The sequence below is a fragment of the Melospiza georgiana genome, chromosome 23, assembly GCF_028018845.1.
Source record: "Melospiza georgiana isolate bMelGeo1 chromosome 23, bMelGeo1.pri, whole genome shotgun sequence".
Classification (NCBI taxonomy): Eukaryota; Metazoa; Chordata; class Aves; order Passeriformes; family Passerellidae; genus Melospiza; species Melospiza georgiana.
Genome location: NC_080452.1, coordinates 8696558 through 8720205, shown reverse-complemented (window position 1 = coordinate 8720205; position 23648 = coordinate 8696558). Strand labels below are relative to the sequence as shown.

Below are 23648 nucleotides of genomic sequence, written 5' to 3'. Positions count from 1 at the left end.
ACTCATTTGCATTTAAATCACCCGTGTTTCATAAACCAGTGTCCCTCCTAAATGGGTGCTCTGGGCTCTGCTGAGCTCAGGGGGAGCAGAGGGGGGGTTTACTGCCCCTGATCACACTGGGGGCTCACAATGGCATTTTTGGCACCTGCTGACCCTCAGCCATGGGGCTGGAGCATCCCAGACCCCTCCGTGGTGCTGACCACATCTGGCAGCCCTGGAATGGGCAGCAGGGGCACAGAGGGGATTTGGAGGGGCTCCTGTCCCCCCTGAGCAGAACTGGGGCAGGTGCAGAGGTGCCCAGCCTGGAAGCTGCAGCAGAAGGGAGTGTTTACAGCACAGTGCATGGGCGGCAATTATAAATTTTTAAACCTGTTTTTGATGGACTCGAGTGTTCTGTTCTTGGCCATTTTAAAGCTTTTATCCTTCCAGCTCCTTTTTGCCTTAACCCTGCTCAGGCTCCAGCACAGAACACAGATCCTGACGAGAGCTGGCACTTGTGAGGGCAAACCAGGAGGAGCTGCTCTGCTCTGAGCACCTGGGCAGCTTCTCCTGTTCACTCTGCTCGGGATGAGCTCATGCTGCTGCTGAACAGCTTCTGGAAAAAGCCAGGGCAAGAATTTTGCATTTTCCACACGAGGAAAATGCAAAATTTCCCCTCCTGTTGGGGACACCCAGGTGCCACCTGGGGCTGTGCCACCCCTGCTCCTCCCTCTGAGGGATGGGAGAGTGTCGCAGACATCTTTTATGGAAAATCCTTTCCTTAGGATTTTTTCCTCCTGAGAAGCTGAGAGGCCTCAGGAACAAAATGCAAACAATGATTATCTGCTGCTGTGGGATGCAACAGGTGCATCTGGGATTGGTCTCATGTGGCTGTTTCTAATTAATGGCCAATCACAGCTCAGACAGAGCCCAAGCCACAAACCTTTGTTACCATTCTATTCTATTCTTAGCTAATCTTCTGATGAAACCTTTTCTTCTATTCTTTTAGTATAGTTTTAATGTAATATATATCATAAAATAACAAATCAGCCTTCTGAAATATGGGGTCAGATCCTCATCCTGGTACCCCTGTGAGCACAGTCACAGGAGAGGCAAGGGGGGGGCTGAGTAACAGCTGGGATAATTCAGTTTGATTTCCTCCCAGCCTCTTCATTTGCTGAACATGTCACCAGCCATGTTGTATATGGGCTGCTCTGTATCAATTTCCCGTGATGCCAGGCCATAAATAAAGAAAATAAATGTTGGGCCCGTTAATCAGTGGCTGCTCATCCAAATGAGTTCCCTCTGCATTTCCCTGTTCTATAATTACTTGTCACCTCTTGCTGCTTTGCAACTTCTCGCTCTGTGATTCTGTTGGGTGCCTTTTTCCTGCTTCTGACAGGATCAATCGCTTTGGTGCAGGGCTGAGGTTTAGTTTGTTGTGCTTTTTCTTTTCTCTTTTTGGGCTTTGTTTGGCTTTTTGTTCATTCCTTTACCCCAGGTGCAGAGGAGGCTGTGTCCCCTAAAACTCTGAGAGAAATGCCCCATGGCCTCTCCCTTTATTTGAATAAAATCACAGAATTTCTCTGTCTCCTTTTTGGACAAAAACCTCTGGTGTTGGTGGATGAATTTCCCTGGGATGCTGGCACTGGTTCCTGTAGGGAATTCCTGCTTCATTTTCCTCCAGCTCTGGCTCATCCCTGGGGTTTTCAGGCAGCTCAGAGCCTCATCCTTGCCCTGGGTCTGTCAGACCCCTCTGTCCTGTCCGTCTGTCCATCAGCCAGCCAGGCAGAGCTCTCCTTCACCCCAGAAAACCCTGCAGGCCTGGGGTCCCTGATGGCAGGGGAAGGCCAGAGCCCAAGCATCCATCTGGCCCTGGGCCTCAAACAGCCCCAGGCCTTTTGAGGCCTAGGGCCACAAACACAGCATTTCCCTGCTCCACAAACACAGCATTTCCCTGCTCCACAAACACAGCGTTCTCCTGCAAGGATGTGGGCTGGAGAATTGTTATTTGTGTTCTGAGAGGCTGGGAATCAGCTGGGGGGGCCCAGGGGCTGAGGCTGATTGAGGCAGACAGGGCTGTGCAGGAGGCAGGCTCAGGCCAGGCCGCGTTGCCAGCCCTGCGTTTCCCCACCAATTATTTATCAGCATTAAAAAGAAAAGATTTGTCAGGATAAACACGAAATTATTTATCAGAATAAATAATTGTATCTGAGGGTCACGGTGGATGTAAATGATTTAATTAATAGTGCATGCTTGGAGAGGAATTTGCAATTTAAAGGGCTGTGTGAAAACCCAGTATTAGCAATATTTATTTTTATTAATTAATTGCTGTCTCTCCGAATCTCCATGGTGAATAATTTCCCCCATATTTTTAAATTTTAATTTATTTCTGAGGCTCTGGGAAGAGGAAAGCCACTTTGCAGGGAGATTGGGGGGAAAGGGTGGGAATGGGGGTCCCTGGCCCCTTGGCTGGGCTGTGAGTTTGTTTGTTCAGCCTCCAGTGCTGGAGATTTGGGGATGCAGCTCTGTGGGAACAGGTCTGTGCTCTTATCTGTAGTTTCTAATCTTCTCAAACAGTTTTTGTTCCCTTTTCCAGCTGGTGCCTGTCCCCAGGGACTGCCTTGCTGCTCTTTTGAGCGCTGTGTTTGCCTTGTGCTCCTCGGAGCTGGTGCCAAAATCAGGATGTGGAGCTTGAGCTGATTCCTTCATGCTGTGAATAAGAAGCATGGCTAGGCCAATATTCAAGCAGCAATCAATTTATTAATTAATATGGTAAAGTATGAGCAATCCAGCAGTGGGTACAGTGGGGGAAGTTTTCCCTCCAACTGCACACCCATAGTTGAGGGTTACAGGTATTGATAGGGGCACTCATCAGCTTTCTCAGCAGTTTCTATTCCAATTTTTACTCATCAGCAGTTTCTATTTCCCAATTTTTACGTCACAATTCTATACACTATTGTGATTTTGTTTTTCTCAGCATGTATCCAAAAAAGGAGTATCCTCAGATGGTTCTGGTCTGGTTTCTGAAAGAAGAATCCCATCTGGTGAGGTCCAGATTCCAGATGTGGGTCCACCTTTTGATTGCAAGGACTATAAACCTCATAACAGTGATGTCCAGCTTCCCTTGGTAGAAACTATAAATCCTTGAGCTGATGTTCATCTTCCTTTCTCAAGCTGTTTTTCACTGCTTTATTAAGGTGTGAGATAAGCATGCTTTTATATTTATATTTATATTTATATTTATATTTATATTTATATTTATATTTATATTTATATTTATATTTATATTTATATTTATATTTATATTTATATTTATATTTATATTTATTATATTTATATATATTTTATATATATTCCAAAGCTATAGTTTCAAGGATACAAGCAATATTCTAAAATTACACTTCAAAAGCTCATTATTGCACAACTCTTTAAGGATTAACTACAAGCAAAGAGCAACATCCTTAACGCTTTAATTCCAATGCTCCCAAATCAACCAGGGTTAATTTCAAACAAAGGATAAGTTCAAAGGCCTTCTTCCATGCTTTACTTTGCTCAGTTATTATTAGAATTCACAACTGTCCCACGGTTGGTCTCCACACATATCACAATCACAAATACTCACATTGCCTGTATGTACCTGACACCAAACACAGCTTTTTTGTATTTTGTATTTTGTATTTCACATTCAGCATTGCAAAAAGAGATCCCAGGGTGGCCACACATTCCCTGTCCCCTTCTCCAGGGGGGACACAGCAGCTCACTCCTCTCCATCACCACCAGCACATCAGAGCAAAGCAGTTTGGCAACAACTTTAATAAATTGATTCATTCTGGTGAGGCAAAAAGGAAGCGAAAAGAGAGAGGGAGAGATTAAAATGTGAAGGAGGAAATTACTCAGAGTGCTCCCAGCAATTGTGCTGGATGGTAAATCTCTTCTTTATTACTCCTTTATTATTTCCAGAATCTGAAGTTTAAATAATTAAGCAGAATAAATGGTGGATGAATATTTTTTGTTTGAGTTTTATTTATTGGTTCTCTCAGGACAGATGTTCAGGGAGGGAGCCAATCCCCCACCCTGTGGTGTAAATCAGGGCAGGACCATTAACACAAGTGTCACTTAAAGGAGATTTACCCCAGCTGAGCATCCAACCTCCTCATTTTGGGAGAAAAACGTGGAAGGCTACGTAGATTTTAATAATTCTCTCCTCTGTCTCCTGTGCAATTAATTTCTTTTCCAATTTAAAAGCACATCAGGTTTGGGTTTGGGCTATTTTTAATTTATTTTTTTTTGTAATTTAAATACATTTGTTGACAGTGCTGCTCACTCTGAAGGCCTTTTTGGGAGCCTGGGGCTGGAGAGGCTCTGTGTGCCTGAGGGTTTGTGCTCAGAGCATCTGCCAGGCCCTGGCAGGGGAGGAGGTGCTGGACCCCAGGGCTGGATCCTGGGATGTTAGAACCCAGAACATTCCTCTGATTGCCCTGGAGACCCTGGCAGGGGGCTCAGACACCTTGGAATGGAGTCAAAATCACCTGTGTCTTTGATTTTAGCCCATGGAAACAATTCCCAGCTTTGTGTGAGGAGTTACAAGCCATGAGAGTTTGAGTAGAATGAGAGTGAATTTGTCACAGGGTGAAAAAGGAGAAATTTGGGGATTTAGAATGGGGGTTCAAGAGGCAAGATGGAGGAATCTGGGCATGTCCTGTCCTTCTTTTTGTCCTTCTTGTCCTTCTTCTTGTCCTTCTTGTTCTCGTTCTCGTTCTCTTTCTCCTTCTCCTTCTTCTCCTCGTCCTTCTCCTTCTCCTCCTTCTTCTCTTTCTTCTCCTTCTCCTCCTTCTTCTTCTTCGATGGACACTTTTGGATTGGTTTAGAGACAGACTGTCTGACATAGGTGATAGGTATCGAAATATTATTGTAAATAGAGTACAGGTAGTTTTTAGTATAAAAATCCAACACCACCCCAAGGGTGGTCAGTGTGCCACAACCCAACCTGCTGGACAGATCTCAGAATGTGATAGATAAGAGAAAATAAACAACCTTGAAAAGCACAGCTGAAGAATCTCGACTTCTTCTTCAGTCACAGGGCTGGAAAAAAAAGAGACTTTTTAATACCTTTTTTACCTTTTAATACCTTTTTTACCTTTTAATTGGGGCATTTCAGCAACACAAAACCCGAGAGTGACGTGGTGGCATCTCCAGACGTGCCCCAGGCTGGCCCTGCCTGACTCACAGTGTCCCCCATGCCACAGGGGGAATGAGCTCCAAGCTGCAGCCACAATTAGCAGGAACTCCTCACAAAGCTGATCAAGGAGCCGTTCATTCCTCCCCCAGTCTCTTTTATTAGCTTTTTTTAATTCCCTAAAATCGAGTTCCCCACACCTCCACGGCCCAGCAGCAGGCAGGGGGTTGGATGGTCCCTGCTAAATCAAGGACTGCCCAGCAGCTAAAAGGCATTTTTTGTGTTTATTTTTTAATTTTTAATGGCTCTGCTTTGGGGATCTTTCAGAGCCAGGATTTTATTTTAGGCAGGTTACTTTGTCCCTGCTCGTACAGGCTGTAATTTAGCAGCTCTGCATTAATAAGAGATCATTCCTCCTCCTTCCTCTCTCCCTTGTCCTTCCTTTGGTGATAATCAAATAAATGGAGCGTGTCAGGAAGAGCCTGAGAGCTCCAGAGCGTGCCTGGGGCCGTGGGACCCACCCTGGCACTGTGCCTGCCCTGGCTGGACCTTCATTCCCTTTTCCTGCACCTTCATTCCCTTTTCCTGCACCTTCATTCCCTTTTCCTGCACCTTCATTCCCTTTTCCTGGATCTTCAAAAAGTCCTTGAGTGCTTTTTCCCCCCAAAAAATTTTCCCTGCAGCTCCAGGACAGAGATGGAGCGCTTGGCTTAGTGGTCTGCTCTGCATCAGGTGGATTTTGGGTTTTTCCAGCACATTCCAACCCCTGAGAGAGGGATGGGGCTGATTTGGGGGTGCCCATCACCAAATTTTGGGGTTTTTTCCAGCACATTCCAAGCCCTGAGTGTGGGACAGGGCTGATTTGGGGGTGCCCATCACCATCACCCTATTTTGGGGTTTTTCCAACCCCTGAGTGTGGGACAGGGCTGATTTGGGAGCTGCCCATCACCATTTTGGGGTTTTTCCAGCACATTCCAAGCCCTGAGTGTGGGATGGGGCTGATTTTGGGGCTGCCCATCACCATCACCTTTTTGGAGTTTTCTCAGCACATCCCAAGCCCTGGGTGTGGGATGGGGCTGATTTGTGTGTGCCCATCACCCTGGCAGCACCAAACCTCATTTCCAGGATGTCCTGGTGCTGCTGCCACCATCCCGGGCTGCCAAACAAGGGGATAATTTCCCATTTGGAAGCCAAACTCCCCAGAGCATCCCCGCAGCTTCGTGGGGCTGGGGGAGAGCAGCGACGTACAGATTTTATTTGCATTTTAAATCACGCTCGGCGCAAAACGAACGGACCCCCTATTTATAGCTGACTCCAGCCTAAAGTGACTGCTAATTACTACAATTAATACAGCAGCGAGCCTCTGCAGCCAGCTCCACTGCCAGCCGAGTCGCCTACTCATTTTCAATTAGGGCGCATTGACAGCGAGAATACGCGCTCATTAACGGCGCGGGCCCGGCCTGTAATTACATTTTGCCAAGGTCATTAATCTCCTGCGGGCACCTGGGTGTGCCCCCAGGACAGGTGAGTAAAGGGGTGAGGTTTTCCTGCTGTTCCCTGGGAGCTTCCTGAGTGCCAACCCTGCTTTACCTGTCCCCGCCTTTCCCAGGGCATTCCCCAGCCCAGCCTGGTCCCAGCTCATTTTTGGGGAGTTCCAGCTCAGAGCCTGGATTTTATGCAGGGTGTGTGTGAAAAACGCCAATCACTTGTTTTTTTTTTAAATAACATTACAATATTATTATTATTATCGTTATTATTATTATTATCGTTATCGTTATTATTATTATTATTATTATTATTATTATTATTATTATTATTATTATTATTATTATTATTATTATTATTATTATTATTATATCAATGTTATTGAAATAGCAGTAATAATAATTTGGGCAATTTGGACTAGGACAATATGAGACAATAAAAACAAAGAGTTATGGACAGTCTGGGTACCTCTTTTTGGGCAAAATAAGCTCGGAAAAGGACCCACGTTAACAGAGGATTAACCCTTAAAAACAATAACCTGTTGCATATTCATACACCTCATGCATGATGCATAAATTCCATTCAAACACAGGATTCTTCCTCTGAATCCTAACGGTGTCTTCAGGGCTGAGCAAGGTGAGAAGAACTCGATGAGAGAGCAAGAAATTCTTTTTCTCTGAAAGATTCAGGTGTCCTGTGACCGCTATCTCACTGCGAGTCCTTTCTCAAGAAAAGTATCTTACATAGCATAATTTCTATTTTAACATTATGTTATAACCTAAAACTGTACTCAACACGCTACTTAAGAAAATTAACACAGCATCACTTTCTAACACAACACACACAACATTCATTTGAATATTTACGAAAAGCCAATGATAAAATACGCATTTTTCACAGTGTGGAAAGGAGGGAAGAAGCAAAGCCAGGGACGCTGTGGGACAGGGACACTGGGAGTGGCTGTCACCTCCTGCCCGCTCTCAGTTCCCAGCCTGCCGCCTCCACCCTCTGCCCAAATATCTCCCTGAGGCCACCATGAGGTGCTGGGCTCATTAATCACCCCCTCGCATCGGTGTCTGCCCAGGAATTAAACTCATTTGTCACTGCTGCCCCGCTCCCTGCCCTGCTCTCCTCGCAGGGCTCCTGGTGGCCCCAGGGCCGATGTGTGCCCACATTCTCGGGCACCACGGCCTTGCAAACACCCCGGGGGCTGCACTGAGCTGTGCTCTGTGCCCTCGCCATGCCCCATCTCAGTTTGGGACCCCAGAGCTGGCTGTGCTCAGAGGCAGCCCTGGGTGCTGATGCATCAATGCTGAGCGAGGCCGGTGCCAAGCTCAGAGCTGTGCCCACCTCAGGAGCACCTGGAGCCCAGGTGTGAGGGGCAGGGTGTGCCCAGGGCTGGTTCACCCACCCAGGGAGGTCTCGGGGAGCCGCAGGGCTGCTCCAGCAGTGACGAGGATCTAGAGGTGCCAGGGCTGTGGGTCAGAGCTGGGGCTGTGGCTTGGCCACCCCTGCCTGGGGCTCTGCAGCAGCCCAGAGGCGTCACTGTCTGTTGGCATCTCTAGCTGCTCAGAGTGACCCCGAGAAAAGTTCAAAAGTTTCTTTTTCTTCTTTTTCTTTTTCTTTCCCTTTCCCTTTCCCTTTCCCTTTCCCTCTCCCTTTCCCTTTCCCTTTCCCTTTCCCTTTCCCTTTCCCTTTCCCTTTCCCTTTCCCTTTCCTTTTTCTTTTCTGACTCCTTGAAGAAGGAGTCAGAGCTCTTCATTTCTCGGTCTCAAGGTTGTTTATTGTATCTTATCTATAAAAAAACTTTTCTCCTGCCCTGCCCAGGTCCGTCCAGCAGGACAGTTCCAGGCACTCTGCCTGCCCCTGTATTATGTCTTTATACTAAAACATACATGTACAATATTTACAATTACTTCCCAACACCCATCACCTATGTTAGACAGTGAGCTTCTACTCCAAACCAATCTCTAAGTGCCACCATCACAGCAGAAGATGGAGGCCAAGAAGAAGAAGGAGAAAGGCTGGACATGCCCAGATCCCTCCATCTTGCCTCCTGAACCCCCATACCAAAAACCCCAAAATCTACTTTTCCACCCCGTGATAACTTCACTAATATTCTACTTAAACTGTTGTGGCCTGCTGATCTTCATACGAGGTTGGTAATTTGCTCCACTCCAGGGGTCATAATCAAACCCACAGGGGCATTTTGGGCTGGATCCTGACAACTGTCCCCTGTCACTACCCCTGCCTGAGGCTCTGCAGCACCTCAGAGGTGTCACTGTCCCCTCCTGGTGGCTCCCATGGGTGGACAAGAGGAACAAGAGCTGCAGGTGGAAGGAGAGAGGCTGGGGAGCTGAAGGGAGGAGGAGAGAGCCAGGCAGGGATTGTTCCTAAAGCGCTGGGCGGGGGGTGAGGATGTAGATCACCGGAATTGGCGGGGGACAGGCCATAAAGCAAAAATAAAAAGGTATTATAATTTATGATGCACAGTAAAAATATCCTGGGAACTGGGTTATGAAGAAGAATTCATTCTCTCGCCGGCTCTGCGTATCTTTAAAGATGACAAATGATGTTCTGCTCCCTGTATCCGAGAGCTGGGGAATTCTCTGCACCTTGGAGCTGCTGTCACAGCCCCTCTGTGCTGCAAAGCATGGGGGGAAGAGAAACCTCCTCCATTCCCAAATTCCCAAATTCCCAAATTCCCAAATTCCCAAATTCTCAAATTCCCAGTCCAGGAGCTCTGGCTGGGGCTGGTGGCAGAGCCCAGCTCAGATCGCTGAATTCACCTCCTGAGGGCTTCCTGGGTTAGGAAAATTCATCCACAAACACCTGTGGGGTGAGTTCAGGACCTTTTGGGTAAATTCAGCATGTTTGGGGTGAGTTCAACATGTTTGGGGTAAATTCAGCATTCCCAGAGTGAGCTAAGCACTTTTGGGGTGAGTTCAACATGTTTGGGGTAAATTCAGCATGTTTGGGGTGAGCTCAGCCCCTTTGGAGTAAATTCAGCATGTTTGAGGTGAGTTCAGCATGTTTGGGGTAAATTCAGCATGTTTGAGGTGAGTTCAGCATGTTTGGGGTAAATTCAGCATCTTTGGGGTGAATTCAGCATTCCCAGGGTGAGTTCAGCATCTTTGGGGTAAATTCAGCATGTTTGAGGTGAGCTCAGCATTCCCAGACTGAACTCAGCAACTTTGGGGTAAGTTCAGCCCCTTTGGGGTAAATTCAGCCCCTTTGGGGTGAGTTCAGCCCCTTTGGGATGGGTTCATCCCCCCAGGAGGAGCAGCCCGGGCCATCTGCCAGCAGAATCGGTGTTTCCCAAGCAGGATCAGAGAATCTGCTCCTTTCCCCTCAGTTCTCCTCTTTACAAAACTCTTTATTCTCCCTCCAGTGATGGATGTGACAGCAGGAATGGCCCCACTGCCTCCCCCGCCTGGAGCTTTCCCCGTGCCTTTGTCCATCTGCCACAACGAGGGGAAAAGCTGAAAATTCAGATAATTCAGGGCAGTCCTGAGCCTTTTCCGAAGCGGAATTGTGGCTGAAAACGGGGGGAGGGAGGACAGGAGGATGTTTGGCAGCGAGCTCACACCCCCGTCCCACCTCCCGACAGCTCCTCAGCCACAGAAATTGGAGAATTTGAGTTTATTTAAACACGCGTGGAGGGAGGAGATGGAGAATTTGGGAGCTGAGGATGAGGGTGGGGAACAGCCCGAACCATCACTAAAGAGGGAGTGAGCAATAAGCAGGGGTGGGGATATTTGCCGAGATAAATGGCCCTCAGGAAAATCTGCTCCTCGCAAACTTGGCGGGGATAAAAATGATTTAGGGAGACGCTGTCAAGATAAAAATCATATCTATTCAAGAACAACTCCTTACAAGTGTTATTAATAGCGCTGGGGATGGTTAGGCTGGGAAGGACTTTAAAATATTGTGTTTGCTTTGGGCTGCCTGGTGGAATTCCTGCAGGGTGTAAAATTCCTGCAGGGTGTAAAAGTCCCGCAGGGTGTAAAATTCCCGCAGGGTGTAAAATTCCTGCTGGACAGGAATAATTTTTGTGGGAAGGGGGAATAACCGAGAGACAGAGGGGCCAGAAGAGAGTTGGGATCCCTGAACCTGCCTCCTCATCACCCTTGGAGATGGGATTTGGGGTTTCAGCCGCATCCTGCATCCCAAACTGCCCTGATGGGGATGCTGGGGCTGGGCAGGAGCAGCAGGGATTTGGATGTTGGTGCTGCCAAACCCTCTGCTCTCTGCACCCCAAAAACAATTCAAATTCCCCCCAAAAGGGAGTGAATTTACGCCAGGTTAGGGTGAGACAGCCCCAAAGCCGCCGGGCTCTGGTGCCTTCCAGCAGCCCCCGGATGAAAGGGATCAGAGCCCTCCTCTCCGGGTATTAATTACCGCCGGGTGTTAATTACAGCCTGAGAGCCGCCCCTGTCCTCAGCTGCCCCGCGCTGGAGAGGGGAATTGGGGAGCAAAACAGGGAACTGGGGAGCAAAACAGGGAACTGGGGAGTGGAGAGGGGAATTGGGGAGCAAAGGGGGAACTGGGGAGTGGAATTGGGGAGCAAAGGGGGAATTGGGGAGTGAATAAGAGAATTGGGGTGCAGAGAGAGGAATTGGGGAGCGGAGAATGGAATTGGGGAGCAGAAAGGGGAACTGGAGAGTGCAGAGGGGAATTGCGGGGAGGAGAAGGGAATTGGGGAGTGGGGTAGAAAATTGGGGAGTGGGGCAGGGAAATGGGGAGCGGAGCAAGGAAATGGGGAGCAGAACAGGGAATTGGGGAGTGAAGAGGGGAACAGGGGACTGGAGAAGGGAATTGGGGAGTGGAGAGGGGAATTGGGGAGCAAAGGGGGAATTGGGGAGTGGAGAACGGAATTGGGGGGCCGAGAGGGGAATTGGAGAGTGGAAAACTGGGAAGCAGAACAGGGAACTGGGGAGTGGATAAGAGAACTGGGGTGCAGAGAGAGGAATTGGGGAATGCAGCAGGGAATTGGGGAGTGGAGTGGAAAATTGGGGAGCGGGGCAGGGAATTGGGGAGCAGAACACGGAACTGGGGAACGAGGCAGAGAATTGGGGAGCGGAGAATGGAATTGGGGAGCGGAAAGGGGAATCAGGGAGTGGAAAACTGGGGAGCAGAACAGGAAACTGGAGAGTGGAGTGGGGATTTGGGGAGTGGAGAATGGAACTGGGGAGCAGAGAGGGGAATTGGGGAGTGGAGTGGAAAATTGGGGAGCGGGGCAGGGAACTGGGGAAGAGCTGCCCCAGCCCCACTTGGACACGTTGTGCTCTGGTCCAGCTCAGGGAATTAACACTTTCTAACACAACACATCTAATATTCATTTGAACATTTGCGAAAAGCCAGTCATAGAACATGCATTTCTCACGGATTGTTCCTCTCCTCCTTCCCTCCAATCTCCCTCATCCCTCCCTTTGCAGCCCCACCGCTCCTGCCGCTCTCCCCGGGCTCATTCCCGGCACTTGGCACCTCTCAGCTGGATGAAGATTCATTTTGGCTGCTGGGATGCCTGGAAAAGGAGGGGGAGGTCACTGCTGCGCTTGGGTTTGGAAGCTGCGAGAGCAGAGCTGAGGATTTAATGGCACCTTAAATTCACGGCTGATTGTTGGGTCCCAATTCTGATCTGAAAGCAAAGGCAGGCCTGGGAATTAAAGGAGGAAGATGAGTTTCACTGGAAGGTAAATAAAAACTAACTGGTGGTGATATAAACATACCTGGGTACAAATGCGAGCGTGTGGGTTCTGAAATACACTCAATTAGAGGAACGAGAGTTTGGGGTTATTTTTAATAAAAGGTTCATGGCCAAACTTCAAGGACTTCCAGACAATAAAACCACCCCCAGCTCCACCATCCAGCTCGGGGTGTTTATGGCTGTTTAGTGCTCCGAGCATAATATAAAAACACCACCACAAATTAGCCAGTTGTTTGTGCCACCTCCTGTCCCTGGTCTCTGCAGGTGGCTCCAGACCCAGCATCACCCTGAGATGTGCCAGGCTTGCTGCCCGAGCTGGGAAATGGGGTAATTAGAGGAATTAATTAGGCAGGATCCCCTTGGCTGGCATTGCTGGGGTTTGGGAGCAATGAAGCATCGCCCTGCTGATGCTCTCACGGGATCTGTTCATTCCCGAGGGTGTTGGGGCAGGGCTGGGGCACTGGAGCACGAATGTGGGAGGTGATAAATTGGGGCTGGAGCAGCTTTCGAGCAGCTGAAGCTGCGCTTTGTGTGGGCAGAGCTGGCAACTGCTCTGCTTTGGGAACTGAGCTGGGGTCAGTGAATCCCAGGCACCGGAGGGGGGGCTCATCCTGCAGCTCCCACCAGGCAGAAAATCCCTGAAATGAGGCAGGAGAAAAAGAGAAACCAGGGAAGGAAAAAGCTCCTGCAGGACGCCCGCGGTTGTTCCCAAACTTCTCACAAACGGGGAACAACAAAGGAGCCAAACGCGGAGATAATTAAGGACATAATTGTACACACACAACTGCTTAATTAAGCTTTTCCTCTCGAAACCTGACAGAATCTGCTTACAAGGTGCGAGCACGAGGGGAGGCTGCCCATATGCTGGGCCATCTGCACGGCAGGCGGGAGGCAGCAGCCCGAGGGGGAGGAGGAGAACCAGGAAAAGGAGGGAAAACGGGGAAAAAACTGGAAAAGGAGGCTGCGAGTGCTGCCCTCGGAAAAAGAAAATAAAAAAGAGCATCAGAGTCGTGCTCTGGGCATGTGCCCGTGGCGCTTGGTCCCTCCCTGTGCCCATGGCATGGATCTATCCATGTCCCCATTTGGGACCTCCAGGATTCCCCAGAGCTCAGGGCAGGGGCACAATGAGACCCGTCCCTCACTTCTCTGCAGCTTCTTGGGGTGGGAATTAGGAAAATAAAACTCCCTTTTTTGTTCCTTTAAACAAGCAGGGCTCAGCGAAACTCAGGATTTTTGTCCCAGCTTGGGCCCAAGGGTCTCTCTTGTCTCTGGCACTTGGGTATGGATCCAGATAAACCCTGGGGAGTGCAACAGGCTCCAACCAAACCCCAAATCCACCAGCCCCTCCTCAGCACAGCCCTCAGTGAGGAGGGGGCTCAGTCCCTGGGTCTGGGGTCCCTCCTGCTGCAGTCCCAGCTCCTCTCCCCGTGTGTTTCAGGACAGGTTATTTGATCTTCCCTGACTCCTTTTAGGGGCTGGACAGCCGGGATCCATCCCAGCCCCAGCTCCTCTCCCTGTTTCACCCCCAGGGTCCATCACTGGTGTGGGGGGATTGGGACAAGGAGAGGGAAAAGGATGGGGGCACCTGGCTGAGCTCCTCCTTCCTGAGATCCCAGCTAAAGCTGTTGGGAATGGGATATGGAGGTTGTAAACATGGTTTTTTTAATTGATTTATCCCCTCTAGGCCTCTTGGAAACGACGAGGGGTGGCATTGCCAGCGTTGGTGTCATCCCATGGAAATCAGAGCACATTCCAGTGTCTGGGCTCTGTCCAGGACTGTGGCCCCACCCAGCAGGACACGTGGCCATGGCAGGGGACACCTGGGGACCCGAGCTGTGGCCCTGCTGTCCCCAGAGCCTGCAGTACCCATCCTGCTCCATCCCCCGTCCCCGCTGGGATGTGCAGCTTGCTCCCACCGCAGCAGCCTGGCTGTTCCTTTGCCGTGGAGCAGCTTTATTCCATCTATTCCATCTATTCCATCTATTCCGTTTATTCCTCGGACGGTTCCAGCGGGCAGGACCCGTCACATCCCGGCTGCCGCAAGGAGCAGCCTCTGCTGCCCTCTACCTCCGTCCGCGGGGCTGCGGGGGCTCTGGGGAGCCCAAACCACCCCGAGCCCAGGCTGGAAGGAGCTGGGAGCTCCCGGACTCTCCTCTCCATCCTCTGCGATCTCCCTCCAGCATCAGCCCGGGGATTCCTCGCTGGGAATGCAGCCCCGATCCCTGGGGAGGAGGAGGAGGAGGAGGAGGAGGAGGAGGAGGAGGGGATGGGGTGGAAAATCTCCTTGGCACCACATCTCATCGAGGCTGTGCTGCCAAAACTTTGTGTCCCTGCAGCTCGGCCCTCGAGGGCAGCATCGGCATCCTGTGAGAGCAGGCTGGGCTGGAGCCCTGCTGCACCTTCCTCCCTTCCCTCCCTGCTGCACCTTCCTCCCCTTTGGAGGGGCAGGCCAGCCCTGCACATCTGCACGGCACAGCTGGCAGGGCACATCTGGACGGGATATTCCCCCAAAACCCCTGGCTGTGCTGATCCCACGGCAGGCATTCCCTTCCCTTCCCTTCCCTTCCCTTCCCTTCCCTTCCCTTCCCTTCCCTTCCCTTCCCTTCCCTTCCCTTCCCTTCCCTTCCCTTCCCTTCCCTTCCCTTCCCTTCCCTTCCCTTCCCTTCCCTTCCCTTCCCTTCCCTTCCCTTCCCTTCCCTTCCCTTCCCTTCCCTTCCCTTCCCTTCCCTTCCCTTCCCTTCCCTTCCCTTCCCTTCCCTTCCCTTCCCTTCCCTTCCCTTCCCTTCCCTTCCCCTTCCCTTCCCCTTCCCTTCCCTTCCCTTCCCCATCTCCCTTTTCCACTTTTCAGGCTCCATTTTCAGTTTTGTGTCCCTCCCTCTCTGAAATCCCCTCTCCCACCTTGGGATGCTCTCTAACCCTCACAGAATATTTAACCAGCTGCTCAGTTATTCATCCCTCGCAGGTTCGGGGCCCTCCTGGAGGATTATCAGGAGCACCAAACCCTTCTGCTCCCCCTGCAGAGATTTTAGCAGGGTTTGTCTCTATCTCCACCCTTCAGGAAGCCCCAGGCTCACCCCGAGGGGCTCAGAGGTGTCTGGGAATGATGAGACCCCTCCTCCCCCTGGAACCAGCACAGGGAGTCCACAGAGGGACCAGACACACCCCAGCTCCCCTTTGGCAATAAATGAATTAATTTATCTCCCCGTGGATGATGTGGAGCTGCGGCCAGACCCCCGAGGTGGGAGCTTCACCCCTCCCATGCTGCTGCCAGCCTGCCTGAGCCCTGCTGCTGGTTGCCCACAGAAATGTGAATTTTGGTTTATCACGTCTGCCTGGCGGGCAGCAGGAGCTGCACAGCGAGCCGGGGGAAAGCACAAGGTAATAGAGGTATTTATTAAAGCAGGGAGGAAATTTATATGCTATTCCTGCTTTTTCAGCTCTCAGTCATCGCCGAGGGGAGAGGAGGAGTGGGCAGCCAGTGCAGGAAATCACCAGGAGTCTGTTTTCTGCCCATTTGTCAGTCTGATGAACAAGAAAAATACGGGCAGGCTGGGTGAAGGAGAAATGGAGAGTGAGGAGCACGATCCTGCACGGCCAGGAGCGGCCCCAGGGGCTTGGGGAACCTCTTTGGGTCCCTCTGGAGCTGGGGATTTGTGTCACCGAGGGTTTGGGGTCCCTGAGGGTCCCTGGGTGGGGAGGGGGAGATGGAGAGGGGGTGTGGGGAGGAGAAAAGGGCTGGAGGGGATGGGCTGGGGGGAAAAAGGGGGTTCAGGATGGGATGGGATGGAGGAGAAAAGGGATTCTGGAAAGGACAGGCTGGAAGAGAAAAGGGGCTTGGGATGGGATGGGATGGAGGATAAAAGGGACTCTGATAAGGACAGGATGGAGGAGAAAAGGGGTTCTGGAGGGGTCAGGCTGGAGAAGGAAAGGGCGTTCTGGAGAGGATGGGATGGAGGAAAAAAGGGTTCTGGAAAGGACAGGCTGGAAGAGAAAAGGGGCTTGGGATGGGATGGGATGGGATGGGATGGGATGGGATGGGATGGGATGGGATGGGATGGGATGGGATGGGAGAGAAAAGGGCTGTGGAAGGGAAAGTCTGGAGGATAAAAGGGATTCTGGAGAGGATGAATCAGAGGAGAAAAGGGCTGTGGAAAAGACAGGCTGGAGGAGAAAAGGGGCTCTGGATGGAACAAGCTGGAGGAGAAAAGGGGTTCTGGAAGGGAAAGTCTGGAGGATAAAAGGGATTCTGGAGAGGACGAATCAGAGGAGAAAAGGGCTGTGGAAGGGACAGGCTGCAGGAGATCGGGGGTTCTGGTGGGGCTGGGCTGGAGCAGGGCCCTGGCAGTGGGGTGAGGCGGATCCCAGTGTCCAAAGCCACCACCCCAGTCCCTGCAGCCCCCCTGGCAGGGCCCCCCCAGCTGCAGGAGCACTGGAGCGTTTGGCATCTCCTGGAGAGGAGCACGGGCAGCGCAAACCCACCGAGTATTAAGTGCTAATAATTCCCTCCTTTCATTTGCAGTTATCCACCTACATGTGAGAGGCTGGGATTTTGCTGACACTTTCTGGCTGGGAATTGAATGCTGCCTGAATCATCCAGCCAGGGCTATTTGTTCATAAAAGTAAGGAATTGCTGTTTGAATCCTTTCATTGCTGCTAACGTGACACAGGCAGCCCTGATGGATTCGGGCTGGGGATGTGACACAAACGTGGCCCTGCTGGGAAGTGACACAGATATGGGGACTCCTGAACCCTCCTGGGTGGGAGGCAAACGCTGCCTGGGTCTCCTTGGGCTGTGCTAGGTCCCCCTGGCACTGTCAGGGGCAATCCTGGCTTCTCCCAAGCTCTAATTCCAGCAGTTTTTCCCTTAAGGAGCAGCTTTTCCCCCTGGTAGCAGGGTCTGGGCACCCCAGAGAGGGATTTGGCACCTCCAGTGCTGTGTGTGATGGCGCAGAGGGAAGGGGGGAGTGTTTGAGGGTTTTAATCTTCTTGTTCCTCGTGGCTGGACAAGGAGATGTTTTTCCTTTGGCAGAGACAAACGAGCAGAGCCAGACCCTCTGGCGTGGAGCTGCTCCTTCTGCAGTGATGGGATAAAAACGTCCTGAGAGAAATCCAGGCAGTGCCATTGGAGAGATCAGCCCTGGGCAGGAGGAATGTTTTTGGGAACAGCACTGGGCCAGCACCCTGGTTTGTCCCTTTTCTTTGGGTTCTGTCTGTGCCCAGGGCTGTGGGGCAAAGACCACAAAACCTCACTGAGATCTCCCCCTCATCCCTGTGGATGCTCCAAATCAGGATGTTATAAACTCCAAGCTGCTTTTCCCCGAGTGCTGCTTGCACAAATGAGAACTGATTTAAAATGAATTGAGCCAATTACTGCACTTTTCCTAAAGCAGCTGACAGCAGTGCTGGGGTGAGGAGGAGCAGTCCCAGCTGCAGGAGGATGGGAGTCAGACACTGAGATGCCCTTTGGGCCTGAGATTCCAGCTGTCTCCGCTCCCTGGATGAGTCTGGCTGCTTTCCTCGGTTTGTATCTGAATTTGGGTGGCAGCAGTGCCAGGCCAGCAGCACTGGAGCAGCTGGTGCTGCCTGCTCTGAGTGGGCGATGCCAGGATGGTCCCTGCTGGTTGCAAATGCAGTGCCTGGATAAACCCATGGATTTATGGAAAAGTGGAAGGGAAGAACTCCTGGGTGATTTTTCAAGGGGAACCTTTGAATGAGATGCTTTCTGTCAGGGAAGGGTTGGGTCTGTTGGGCTGGGTGAGGTTTGGGGTTTTTGGTTGTCTGGTGGCTGCTCCTCCCCTGCTCGCATGGTTTGAAGAAATCAGTTCTGAGCTTGGTTTGGGGCTTTGTAGGGAAAGAAAAAAAGCTCCTGGGATGGGCAGAGTGGCCATGAATCACCCAGCACAGCAGGAGTGGGGTGGGAGCTGCTCCAGGAGCCCCAAGTTTGGGTGGGTGCAGAGACAGGAGGGTGCCTGACAGGAGAGAGGGGCTGGGGCTGCATCCTTCCCCTCCCAGGCCTGGTGTTTGGGGGCAAAAATGCTTCCTATCCCTGCCAGGGATGAGCCTGGCACTTCCCGCTGGTTTTGGTGGCTTTGGACCCAAAAAGGAGGAAAAACACCAGAGAGGGGAGGTGTGAGCTGAGCAGGGAGGGGAGGAGGGCGAGCTTCTGGCACTGGGGTCGCTCTGCAGCCGCTCCTGAATGAATTCACTGACACAGGGAACAACTTTTCCCTGATTCTTCCAGTTCTGTCACAACACTGCCTGGAAGGGGCCCACAAGGAGGAGAATTTGAACTCTGCAAGGAGCTCTCAGCTGAAGTTTTATTTAAGCCTACATGGGGAAATCTTTAATATTAAAGTACAAAACTCCTGGCTGGGCAGCGAGGGCTGTGCCCTGTGTGTCAATTTTTGCCTCTAAACACCTTTGGTGCTCCAGCTAATGGGGCTGCCACCTTGTGGGGATGGTGTCCCCCACAGATCCCCCTTCCCACGGCTTTTGGGACACCTGCAGGTTTGTGTCTTGTGTTCCCCCGGCTGGCCACCAGCATCCTGTCCCCACAGCCCAAGAGAAAGGACAAGGACTGAGCATCTGTGTTTTTCTCTGTGCTGCTTCTGTTTATTTCTTAATTTTTTAAACCCCTACTCCTTGACTGCAGACGTCCTTGTGCTGACATGAGATTATTTATTTATAAAATATGTACAGGAAAGAGCTCGGGTCCCGGCCCCACCCTCCAAGGTTGGCCGTGCCTGTCCAGCCAGAGCAGAGGTGGAAGGGGAATTTCTCTGCTTTGGAGTGGGCAACAGGAGGAGAAAGGAAAGGGCTGAGAGGGATAGAGATTTCAAAGGACATGAGCAAATATTTACAGGTTCCAAGACAAAAAAATGTATCTACAGTGGTGTCTTGGGGATAGAGGGAGCTGGGCTGGAGGCAGAGCCCGCTCGTGGCTCTGTTTGTTATATTGATTTATAGAGGCTGCAGGAATCGATTCCTCTGGGAATCCCGGTGGCAGCGTGGCTCAGAGAGCCCCAGGCTCAGGCCATGGTGAGGGGCAGCTGGGGCCACCCCAGCCACAGGGTCCTGCTCCTGGGGCTTTGCCAGAATATTTAGATTTTTGCAAATGAGGCCTGGGTGCTCCTGTGATGCTCCTGGAGCCCAGGGAAGGGCGATGCTGGCGGGGAGTGAGACTCAGGCAGGAAAAGGTTTGGGGTCCCCACCAACCACTGCTGTTCAGACTCCATGGGGACAGGTAGGGACAGTCCCCCAGAGGTGACGTGCTCCTGGGAGCACCTCAGAGTGGGAGCACTCTGGCAGAGCTCAGAGTGCCACGGGGATGTGTGGGGTGGGGTCTGCACAGCTACAGCAGGACGGGCACAGCCAAATTCCCCTGCAGGGGAGGGGGCCGGGGCACGAGGGAATGGCTGGGGGGCGTCTGTCGGGGTCCCCGAGCTCGGCAGGTCACCCCAGTTCAAACTGTCCATGCTCTCTATGCAGGTGATACTTGGCTGGAGGAGACGGAGGAGACCTCGGTCTTGCTCTGGGATACGGTGGAGGAGGTCTCTTCATCCCCAAAGGGGTTCTTGCCGCAGCAGATTGTGGTGATCATGCAGTTACGGAACTGGGGAGGGGAGAGAAAGGACAATGGTGGCACTGGGGGCAAGGAGGGACGTGCCACAGGACCAGGATGGACTGAGATCCTGCTGGGAAGGAGCAACGTGCCCGTGGAGCCCCCAGATGCGGCTGTCTCACCTGTTTGTTCATGAGCACGTAGATGATGGGGTTGTAGAGGGAGGAGCTCTTGGAGAAGAAGGCAGGCACTGCCATCAGCGTGGCCGTGAAGTCGGCGCCCTTGTTGGTGAAGATCCAGAACGCCACCACGGCGTAGGGCGTCCAGGCCAGCATGAAGCCCAGCACCATCAGGATCACCATCCGCGTCACCTCCTTCTCCGCCTTCTGGGTCGTGGCCGATTCCTGCTGCTGGGCAGCTGCCTGTGCGCACAGAGGGCGGTGAGGGGCAGCTCTGCACCCCAACCCGCATCCCCCAGTCCTGCCCGAGCCACCCCTGTCCCCTCAGTCCCTTCCCGCCGTTACCTCGCGGACTTTGCAAACGAGGCGCCCGTAGGAGAAGAAGATGATGACGACGGGGATGATGAAGTGGATGACGAACATGTAGAGCACGTAGGACTCATTGTGGAAGTCGGGGTTGTGGGTGTAGTAGTCGGGCCCGCAGGAGCACTGCATCCCCTCCGGGATGTACCTGGCAGGGAGAAAGGCGGGAATCTGCTCCAGGACCCTCCCTGGGGAGCAACAGGGATGGAATTCCCTGAGGATGGGGGATGCTGGGAGGGTGGTACAGGTGGTTTGGGTGCTCGCGGTGTCAGCTTGCTGTGACATTTCCCTCCTCCAAGGCCAAGCACTTCCCTGCTGGAGCCACCTGCTCTCCCTCCCTGCAGGGATCCAGGAGCTGCTGGGGACCCTGGGGCTCACCTGGACCAGCCGAAGAGCGGCGGGGCGGCGCAGGAAATGGCCATGACCCAGGTGAAGGCGATGCCCATCATGGCGTGGCTGGCGGAGAAGCGGAAATTGCCCATGGGCTTGCAGATGACGATGTAGCGCTCGATGGCCAGGACAACCAGCGACCACAGGGCGACCTGGCCTGCAGGGAGGAGAGGGAGAGCCCACGGTGTGGTCAGAGCCCCTCTGGCCTCCACCTTCCCTTGGTGCTTCCAGAGGAGAGCAGGGGAGCTGGGGATCAGCGTGGGATAAGCAGCATCCTGCTAGGAAATTGGGAATCCTCCACCCATAACGCGCAGAGGGGATGCTGGGGGCGGAGGGGTTTCAATAAATTAAGAATCAAGGGAGTGAATCCCACCTGGGCGTGGGGAAGCACAGTTCCTGGCAATGCTGCCAGATGCCTCCAAACCTGTTGATTCCTTTAAATTGTGCATTTCACGAGCCTTCTGCTGGCGCTGGATCGGGGGAGGCGCGGGGAGGGGGGGACTGTGTGGGTGGGAAACGTGCACATGTATTTATGAGGGATAATTAAACTTCAGGGGATTTGGGAGCGTTTAGTCGGTGCTGTAAGCCTGCTAATGCCCCCAGCTGTGATAAGCTGCTGATAACGACACCCTGTGCTGGGATTCGCTGGGGACCTGCTGCTCGCACAGCCCGCTGCTTCCCAGCCAACTTCCTTCCCTGGGAACAGGAGCCTCCTCCTCCTCCTCCTCCTCTGAGAGGTATAAACATTGGAAAGGCAAAATAACGCGGCCCAAGGCTCACCGAGCAGGGATGGAGCAGACTTTGGGATCTTCAGACCCCAAAACCAAGCCTTTCCTTGCTCCTTGCCTTGGATCAGGACATTCAGCTGTGCCTTTGGCAGAATATCCGTGCTTTTAAAATGTGTATTTTCAGAGCAGCATCACTGTGGGAAATGGCACCGTTTATGGGAAGGAAAGCAAAGTCCCTGTGGTGGCTCTGGGTGTCTCCAACAAGGACTGGTGGCTGTCAGATCCATCACGAGGTGTGGCGTGGGCAGGGCTGGCTGCGTGGGCTCGGCTGCCGAGTGAATTCTCCCTGTTTTTCTGCAGGGCCAAGTGTTGGCAGCACTCGTGTGTGTCCCTGAGAAACGCCTCAAGGAAAATCCCAAGGGCACTCAAATCTGGCGCAGCTGGGACAGAGCTGAGCCATCCTTGAGGAGCCTGGGAACTGCCCTGGATCCTCCTCACCTTCCTTTTGCCCCTGGATAAGCTGTGAGCCCTCTCATCTCTCCACATCTCTAGCTTTTCTGTGGGGTTACCTTCCTGAGGGATTTCTCTCCGCCTTCTAAACCCTCTATTTCCCCAAAAAGGGAAGCCTTTGGGTTAAGGAATAATCATGGAATCGTGAAGGTTGGGAAAAGACCTCAAGTGCAAGCCTGTTCTTGGTCTGAGCTGCTTGGCGTGGATTTGGAACATGCTGTGGTCATCCCTGGCAGGTCTCTGGGCCAGGTGACCCCAGACTGGATCCTACACACAAGCATCCCTTCCCAGGCTTCCTTTCCCTGCCCCATGCCATGGAGGCTCCTTGCTATCAAGGTCAAACACACAGAAATCTCTTTTCCTCCCCCATTTTAAGCACAGGGCTCGCCTCACACATGGAGGAACAACTCTGCACATCCCAACAGTGCCATGAAGGATGGAACCAGACTCCCAAAGCCCTGCAGAAGGAAACCCCAATCTCCCATGCCCATCCCTTACCTCCCAGCGTGGCAAAGAATCCTTCCACGGCGCAGCCAATGGGGCCGAACACAAAGTAGCCGTTCCAGGCGGTGTAGAAGGTGACGGTGAAACCAAAGCAGGCCATGCACAGGTCAGCCACCGCCAGGTTGACCAGGATGTAGTTGAGGGGCTGCCGGAGCTTCTTGTGCTTGAAGGTGACCAGGAGGGTGAGGAAGTTGATGGGGAAGCCGGTGGAGATGAGGAAGAAGATGTAGCAGCACACGAGGCGGTATTTCCAGGGCTCGGCCAGGTAGTACTGCGGGTACTCGAAGGGGCTCCGCACCACCCCGGTCTTGTTGGACATAGGCACGTAGAAATTGATCCCCTCCGTCCCGTTCATGCTGCCCTGGCTACGGAGGGATTGTCTGCAATGAACTGAGTTCCGACCCTGGTTAATTAAAAAAGGGAAGCCCCACCCCCTTGAGAGGGTTCCCCTCCGACCCAAAAAATGGATGAATTACGAGGAGCAGCAGAAGGTGAGGGGATGGCGGTGGTGCCCTGCCCTGTGCCGGGGGCTGGCGGTGCCGCGCCCCGGGGTGGTTTTATACCCTCCGGGAGGGGGAGGCTGACGAGGGGCTCGGCTAACTTTGTATGACAAGGGCAACGGGATTGAGAGGGGCTGATGGTTTAAGCACCCTCTAAGCAGCCAGTTGGCCCCAAAACCTGCATTAAAGAGTATTAATTGCCATTAAGTGTTTAATGTTGTTTAAGGTGTTGGGGGCAGGAAGGGATGGGGTGGGGAGCGCTTGGGAAGAGGGGCAAAGGTGGGAGGAGCAGGGGGGAGTTTGGGAGGAGCGATGTGAAAATGGGCTGTTCTGGGGTCTGCAGTGTGTCACAGGTTTGGGGTGTCCCTGGGCGGCTGAAGGACCCTGTGAGACCACCTGGGGACTGGGGAGTGGCCAGCTCTGCCCCACTGACCTTGGGCAGGTCACTGGGGGAAGACTGGACTGAGCTTTGTGGGTCTGAGCTGTTGGCTGGGCTCTGTTTCAGGTGCCTGGCTCAGTGTGGGGACTGCTGGGGTCCGCATCCCAAATCCGGGCTCTGC

The 23648-nt window shown here is 52.4% G+C and overlaps 1 protein-coding gene across 1 annotated transcript; it reads right to left on the bottom strand.

The window, feature by feature from the left end:
- Window positions 1-19833: 19833 nt before the first annotated feature.
- On the bottom strand, window positions 19834-22943 carry LOC131092804 (green-sensitive opsin). The gene is made up of 5 exons (XM_058039703.1): window positions 22583-22943; window positions 20835-21003; window positions 20439-20604; window positions 20097-20336; window positions 19834-19965 (listed from the first exon to the last, which is right to left on the bottom strand). Exons 1-5 carry the CDS (start codon window positions 22941-22943, stop codon window positions 19834-19836), a joined length of 1068 nt encoding a protein of 355 aa, XP_057895686.1.
- Window positions 22944-23648: the final 705 nt, after the last annotated feature.

Excerpts from the sequence above, each read along its gene's own strand:
- LOC131092804 (XM_058039703.1), bottom strand. The coding sequence starts at position 22,943 with ATGAACGGGACGGAGGGGATCAATTTCTACGTGCCTATGTCCAACAAG. Across the intron at positions 20,605-20,834 it reads CCGCTCTTCGGCTGGTCCAG|GTACATCCCGGAGGGGATGC; the intron begins GTGAGCCCCAGG and ends TCTCCCTGCCAG. Across the intron at positions 20,337-20,438 it reads TCGTTTGCAAAGTCCGCGAG|GCAGCTGCCCAGCAGCAGGA; the intron begins GTAACGGCGGGA and ends CTGTGCGCACAG.